Source organism: Alexandromys fortis, unplaced genomic scaffold, assembly GCF_014885135.2.
Source record: "Alexandromys fortis isolate MF-2015 unplaced genomic scaffold, M_Fortis_MF-2015_v1.1 scaffold_16, whole genome shotgun sequence".
NCBI lineage: Eukaryota > Metazoa > Chordata > Mammalia > Rodentia > Cricetidae > Alexandromys > Alexandromys fortis.
Genome location: NW_026067893.1, coordinates 12,789,734 through 12,797,536, shown reverse-complemented (window position 1 = coordinate 12,797,536; position 7,803 = coordinate 12,789,734). Strand labels below are relative to the sequence as shown.

At 43.9% G+C, this 7,803-nt stretch overlaps 1 protein-coding gene across 3 annotated transcripts in view; it reads right to left on the bottom strand.

The window, feature by feature from the left end:
• The window catches only part of Pcgf6 (polycomb group ring finger 6), a 17,770-nt gene extending 11,931 nt beyond the window's left edge, over positions 1-5,839 (bottom strand). The window contains exons 1-6 of one of the 3 annotated variants that reach the window (XR_007592827.1): positions 5,363-5,839; positions 4,345-4,444; positions 4,158-4,254; positions 2,702-2,757; positions 2,544-2,603; positions 600-732 (exon numbers count right to left, since the gene is read on the bottom strand). Coding sequence is in view for 2 of the 3 variants with exons in the window: in XM_050147881.1 (XP_050003838.1) it covers positions 600-732; positions 2,544-2,603; positions 2,702-2,757; positions 4,158-4,254; positions 4,345-4,444; positions 5,363-5,722 (806 nt within the window). In the remaining variant the exon portion in view is untranslated. The remainder of the gene's footprint in view (positions 1-599; positions 733-2,543; positions 2,604-2,701; positions 2,758-4,157; positions 4,255-4,344; positions 4,445-5,362) is intronic. The other 2 variants (XM_050147881.1, XM_050147886.1) reach the window with 2 other exon arrangements.
• Positions 5,840-7,803: the final 1,964 nt, after the last annotated feature.

Genomic DNA, 7,803 nt, shown 5'->3' with positions numbered 1-7,803 from the left:
TTAAGAGCATTGCCTGCTCTTCCAAAGGTCCTGAGTTCAATTCCCAGCAACCACATGGTGGCTCACAACCATCTGCAATGGGGTCTGGTGCCCTCTTCTGGCCTGCAGGCGTACACACAGACAGAATATTGTATACATAATAAATATTTAAAAAAAAAAAAGAAGAAAGAAAGAGATGGGAGGGACATTGAGTTTGAGAAGGCTGGTTTGAGAACAGAAGAAAAATGTCAGCTGGGCTCTTTCTCTGCCTCTCTGAGCTAGCAGGCTTTCACCCCAGCATCTGGGTTCCAATCTTTATTCGTAAAATCAAACGATTGATATTTTGTTAAAAACAACACATATCCTCTAAAACTGGAATTACAGACAGCTGTGAGCAATATGACGATTGGGAACCATCCTCTGCAAGAACAGCAAATGCTCTTAACCACTGGAATACCTCTTCACCCCCAAAAGGTAATTTACAAGCCAAGCATGGTGGATTACAAACTGAAAACCAAGCACCAGAGGATGAGTTCAAAGCTAGTCTAGGCTACAGTGTAAAACCTTGACTCAAAATGCAAATGCAAAAAGTAAGCAAACACATTTTCTAGGTTACTCACCCAATGAACTCAAGTAATAAAGACATATCAAGTTCAGGTGGAATACGAAACACTGACTCTAGGACTTTCTTGGTTTTTCCTTTGTTTGAAGGGACTGGTTGTGGAACAGCTAATTGAGACAGAAACAAAGAAGCTAACGTAGCATTACAATTTTAATAATTTAATAATATAATTTAATAATTGTCATCTTTAAGGGATGAATCACACAGTATTATTATACTATGTTGATTAAATTATAAAGCCCTGAACAAATATTTTTTTCCGTAATAACATCAGTTAATCTATCAAAATTCAATGATTTTAAGGTAGGAAAAATGGCTCAGCTGGTAGAGGTACTTGCTGCCAAGTCTTTGGGTCTGACCCCTAGGATCCACCTTGTGAGGTACTAACTTCTGCCAGTGGATTCCTGTACAAATACAAACACGTGTGCATACATATATATACTTGCACACATACATATACACACACATTCTCTAAATAAACATAAATGTAAAAAAAGAAAAGAAAAACAACAAAATTAACTGTAAGCTCAGGGACCGCTCCACAATGGAAGGCAGACATGTGACTGATTTATATGGGCCACAGAGAGTTCATTAAAACAGCAACAACATAAGTAACTACAAATACCATGTACAATACTCATGCTTAGCACATTACACTCTCATTTAATCATTATAAATGTATAATATCTACACTTAAAATATGAGAAGAATTTGCCTAAAGTCCCCAAGTAACAGAACAATTAGGATTTAAACCCAAATCTACCTGACATTGTTACTAACATAAAAGTAAGTTACTATGTGCCCAGCACTGTTCAAAGTGCTGGTATTAATCAATGTGTTTAATCAAGTATGATATTCATCCATATTTTATAGATGTTTGTTACTGTATTATCTACTATTATTTCCTCACATCACCTAACCTAACCAAGGGTCAGTGCTAGGAACAAACTCACAAAATCTAGCTCTTGAGTCTGTTTGTGATTCCTCCTCACACACTTTTGTTTTGTTTTGCTTTGTTTTGTTTTTTGAGACAGGGTTTCTCTGCGTAAGTCCTGGCTGGCCTTACCTCTGCCTTGAGTGCTGGGATTAAAGGTGTGTGCCACCACTGCCCCACTGCCCGGCAATCACACGCTTTTTAAAAAAAAAAAAAAAAAAAAGTCTCACCAGGGGGTGGTGGTGCACACCTTTAATGCCCTCACTCAAGAGGAAAACACAGGGGGACCTCTGTGAGTTTGAGGCCAGCCTGGTCTACAAAGTGAGTTCCAGAGGAGCCAGGGCTACATACAGGAACCCTGTCTTGAAAAAACAAAGTGTCTCATTATGTTACTCAGGCTGGCCTTAGACTCAGCAGCAATCCTCCTGACTCAGTTTCCTAAGTGCTGAGATTTCAGGCATGCACTACATCCAGTCCCCTTAATTCTTACAAACTGTTAGGTTAGGTTATACTGTAGCATTACCCTCAAAGTATTTCTGGGAGGATATAACTAGGTATTTCCAAAAAGCACCTGTGATGGTATTAATTTTCAACTTGACAGTCTAAAATCACCTGGGAAGTCTTAATGAGGGATTGTCTATATCCGGCTGGGTTTATGAGCATGCCTGTGAGGAGTTTTTAATTATGTTAATCTATCTGGGAAGACCCAGCCTAAGAGTGGGTAGTATCATTCCCTGGGTTGGAAGTGAGCTGAGCAGTGGGCATGCATGTGTGCATGAATTTCTCTCTTCTTGAGTGTGAGCATGTTGTGACTAAGAGCTCCAGTTCCTCTGCCTTCATTTCCCTGTAATGATGTGATGTAGCCTGTGAGCTACACTAACCCTCTCTCCCTAAGCTGCTCCTACCAGGTCTACTTTATCACCTAACAGAAAGAGAATGAGGACAGCGCCCCAAGGACAGTTTATCTCTTCAGTGCATGAATACATTACAGTACACATCCAAACTTACCAGGTTTGGGTACTTCTAGACCTCTTTCTTTATAGAAATCATGCATTTGCTTTTTTTCTCCTAAAAAAATGATAAAAAACAGACTAAATTACATGTAAAATGTAACTAGCAGAATCAGAGCCTTTGGGAGTCATAACCATGAAATGAAAGAAACTTACTTTCCTCTAGATTGATCACTAATTTGTACACTATGTCTTGTAACTGTCGGTCCAGCCTAAGGAAAGAAAGGATAGAGAATATTGCAGCTTCAGAAAAATGAATTTGGTACAAAGTCAATTCACTGTTTTCCCTCAGGAGCAAAAATCTTTTTAAAAATTTTTATTTTTTTGGTTTTTCAAGACAAGGTTTCTCTGGGTAGCCCTAAATGTCCTGGAACCTGCTCTGTATGCCTCAAACTCAAGAGATCCACCTGCCTCTGCCTCCTGAGTGCTGGGTTAAAAGGTGTGCGCCACCATGTCTGGCTAGGAGCAGACATCTTGAGTCGGCAGAGTGAGGCAGTACTCGCAGTGCCTAAGACATATTTCATCTCAGAACACCAAAGACATTGGGGGGAGGGGGAGAAAAAAAAGAAAAAGAATAAAAAAAAAAAAAAGAAAACCAAAGACATATATGTAATCTTATAGATTCTTGAATAGTTCACTAACTGTTCCTTGGTCTTGTGCACTCAGTAAGAATTTGAGCTTGAGGACAGGACTACATATTTTTTTTAATCATTTTTATTTTATGTTTCTATTTTATTTTATTTGTGTCTTGCATGTGTCTGTGGGTGCTGGGAATTCAACCTGGATCCTCTGGAAGAACCACTGAGCCATCTCACTAGCCTACCTCCTATCCTTTTTTTCAAGACTCCATTTTAACTGTTAAGTACCATCTCATCTGAGAGATGGTTAAGAACACAGATTGCTCTTCCAGAGGACCCAAGTTCTATCTATTCCCAGAACTCACATGGCAGCTCATAACCATCTGTAATTCCAGTTCCAGGGGACCCATTGCCCTCTTCTAACCTCTGAGGGCTCCAGGTACACATATGGTACACCTTAAAAAAAATAAAGAGTTATTAAAGTCAGGCAGAGTGGTATACTCTTTTACACTAGGAAGGCGGCAGAGGCAGGGGGATCTGAGTTTGAAGCCAGCCTGCTTTACAAACTTGAGTTCCAGGACAGCCAGTGCTACACAGAAAAACCCTGTCTCGAACTCTCCCCAATTCTCCAAGGAAACGGCATGAAATGGAAAGTCAGTTAATATGCTATAATGACCTAAGTTTTATTGGTAAGGCTCGTTGTTTCAGGAATTCTGAGAACGACCTACATGCTACAGAGTGGAAATGACTGGCTGAAAGTATCCCCCCTTTAGGGTTAGGTTAGAATAGCCAACCTGTGTCTGCTGTCACTTCTTCCCCATTCCCGTCACTAACGACCATATACTCTCAAGCATACATCACAGTGCCTGGCACACGGTACATGCTCCACACACATTGCTTCCGCCATTCCCTTTCTGTTAATTTTGACAGAGTTCAAAGAATTTATTCCCAACTACACAATGTCAAGATTTCAGAAAAAATACTTAAAATAATTATTTTAAAGGTAAATCCATGTTAAATGCATCCTTTCTTACCTTATATTATAAAGAGGCTGGGTCTGGTGGACAACTATGTTGCATTTTGGGCATCTGTTGCCATAGTAAAAATGTCTTACAATGCAGCTTTTACAAACTATTGGAGGAGAAAATGTTTAGTTTAGGATACTTTAAAGACATTCCAAATTTGTTAACTACAATTCTGAAATGTGAGCTGTATGCTTACAGGTATGAAGACACTCTGTAATGGTAGTTGCATCTATTAAGTACCCCTTGCAAATGGAACACATGATGTACGGGGTCAGTTCAGCAAGGTTCAGCAGGCGCTGCAAATGCAATGGTAACAAGTTTAGAATACAAGCCTTTGCCGTCCCAAAGCCACACACCTGCCAGGTGAGGCAGTCTTGGGTTATATTCCCCCTTACTCATATCAGCTGAGACAGAAGGCACATTTGAGCCCAGGAGTTCAAGACCAGGCCAAAGCAACACTGCAAGGCCTCATTTCAAAACAATTTAAGCCATAATCCCAAGATTTCATTATAAGCAATGTAACTTAATTGCACCTTCAACCCTTCAAAATATTCAATCTCTGTTTCTCAGAGATCCCGCTTCTCTGGCATATACTTTACGCTGATAGTGAAGGGCATCTGTTCTTTTGTTGTTTTACAAAACGCCCCTCGACCAGACTGAACATCCCATACTACCAAGGACGACCCTGAACGTGTAGCCTCCATCTCCCGAATGTTGGGAGTAACGGTATTACAGCCTCGCCCAATGTAAGCCTCCTGCAGGCCAGAGAAACACTACCAAAGGGCTACGCCCACCACCGGGATGTCTTTCTTTCCACAGAGTTACAAAAATGGGCAAATTAGACCACCACGTTAACAAAAACCCAAACGCTCACTGTTAATGATGGATTTATCACCCTCTAACACCCTGCAGAAAATGACTACGTCTCCGTCCGACTTGTAGACTCGAGGATAGCCTCAGGAAACCTAGACGGCTAACCCCTCCCGGTCCTGCAGACAACAGAAAGAAGAAGCGGGACAGAGAGTGCCCTAGGTGATCTGCAGGGACTCCGCAAAATAAACCAAGCAGGAGCGAGGCCACGCCTGGGTGGGCGGGAAGGCAGAGCTACACAAGTGCCGCGAGCTGCAAGCGACGACAGCAATGGCAGGTCTGCCGGTCCCGCTCGGTCCCAGAGGCCGCTCGGGCGCAGCCAGGTCCGGAAGGGTCGTCGGTACCTCCTCCTCGTCCTCGGAGTCCGGCCGCCCCGACTCCAGCCGCAGCGAGAAGTGGCTCATGTCTTCCTCCTCTTCTTCTTCCTCCTCCATCTCCTCATCCTCCTCCAACTCCTCGTCGTAGTCCTCGAAGCGGCCCCTCAAACGGCCCAGGCTGCGCTCGGGCTCCAGCTCCGGGGGCCGAGAGCGGGAGCAACCGGGAGCGCCCGCCTCGGTCAGGGACGCCGGGCCCTCCTCACCGGCCGCGGGCGCCGGGGTGAGGGCGGGCGGAGAGATGGGAGGTGGCGGCGGCGGCATGGCAGAGGCTCGCTTGGCCTCGGAGGCGCGACAGTTTTCCGTGGCGTCCGTCTCAGCCTCTTCCATGGCGGGGGTCGGAAACCAGGCGAGGTGAGCGCGAGGCGAGGCGGACAGCTAGCGCGCGAGGAGAGCACCAGCAACCCCCCCTCTCCGTTCCAATGCGCAGGCGCAGGAGCTTTGCAGGGGCCTCTGGGAAATGTGGTTTACCTAGGGCCTGCCTAGGTGAGGCGGAGCTGCTCAGGTGGGGGCGGGGCTTGTGGGCCGCGCCTTAAAGGAAGGTCACCCAATTTTTCTGGTCTGAGGCTTGCCTTGAACTTTTCAAAAAGACTAGAAGCTACAGTTTCAGTATTTTACTTGCATTCTCTTGTTCATAGAGAATGGAACTCTAGATGCCATGTGTTGTTACATTAGGAATGATGATGACTTCATTTAGAGTACTATTTACGTTTTTCCTTCTGTGGTTATTGCATCCATCCAAGCTAAGTCTACTTAGTGAGACCTTGTTCTCAAAAAACAAACAAACAAAAAAGCTAAGATGGCTCAACCGGTAAAGGAATTTGCCACCAAGCTTTAGGATCTGAATTCAATACCCAGTAGTCACCTGGTAGAAGGAGAAACCCGACTCCGGAAAGTTGTTCTGTGACTTCCTCTTGTGCCCAAGGCTCATGTGTGCCCTCCAACCCCACAAAAATAAACAATAATAGTAATAAAAAATCCATTGTAGAAATTTATAAGAACATACCAAATCCAATTAAAGGTCAGCGGGTGAATACGAAAAAGAAAATGACTGGGGCCGAAGATACGGCTCAAAGGTCGTGTGCTTGCCTACCTGGGTGAAACCGTGGTTTATCTCTAGCTCCAAAAAACATAACCAAAAAAAAAAAAAAGAAATATGAAAAATGAGAAAAAGTTAGAAGACAGCTTCGATAAGAATAGCCTCATAAGGGGGCTGGAGAGATGGCTCAGTGGTTAAGAGCACTGACTACTCTTCCAGAGGTTCTGAGTTCAATTCCCAGCAACCACATGGTGGCTCACAGCCATCTGTAGTGAGACCTGGCACCCCCTCTGGCTTGCGGGCACACATGGAAGGAATGCTGTACACATAATAAATAAGTAAACATTACAGCAGCATTCAGAATGCTGGGATAGGCAAAATATTAGTCTAGGAATTTGAGTCCCACCTGAGCAACATTTCAACAACCCTGTCTCAGTCAGGCAATGGAGGTTCACGCCTTTAATCCCAGCACTGGGGAGGCAGAGACAGGTGGATCTCTGTGAGTTCGAGGCCAGCCTGTCTACAAGAGCTAGTTCCAGGATAGGCTCCAAAAGCTACAGAGAAGCCCGGTCTCAAATGTCTTAAAAAAATAAAATAAAAATAAAAAGAATCCTTCCTTAAAAAAAGCAAAAACAGGGGCTGGAGAGATGGCTCAATGGTTAAGAGCATTGCCTGCTCTTCCAAAGATCCTGAGTTCAATTCCTGGCAACCACATGGTGGCTCACAACCATCTGTAATGAGGTTTGGTGCCCTCTTCTGGCCTGTAGACATACACACAGACAGAATATTGTATACATAATAAATGAATAAATACTTTTAAAAAAAAATTTAAAAAGCAAAGACTAACAAAACACAAAAATTGCCACATAGATGAATTGGAATAAAATTGAGAAGTCAGAACCTTCACATTTAGTCATGAGACCCTTGACAAGAGTGCCAAGCTAATTAAAGAGGGAAGAAATCTTGTCTTTTCAGTTTTCCTGACATGTTTTGTGCCTGTGTATATGTCCAGAGGTGTGAATGCACAAAGGTGGAGGACAATGCGATAGAAATGCTTCTCTCCTTCCACCTGGAGGTTCCAGGGATGGGGCTCAGGGATGGGGCTTGGCAGCAAGTGCCTTTATCTTCTGAGCCGTCTCACAAGCCCTGTTTTGTATTTTTTTTTTCCCCAAGGCAGAGTTTCTCTGCTAATCCTGGCTCTCCTACAACTCGCTCTGTAGATCAGGCTAGCCTCCAACTCATAGGCTCCCCTGCCTTTGAATGCTGGGTTAAAGGTGCATGTCACCACACCCAGCCTCTGTTTTGTTTTTCTGAAGCATGGTCTTCCTCTGTAGCCCAGGCTGCCGTGGAACTCACTACGTAACAGTGAACC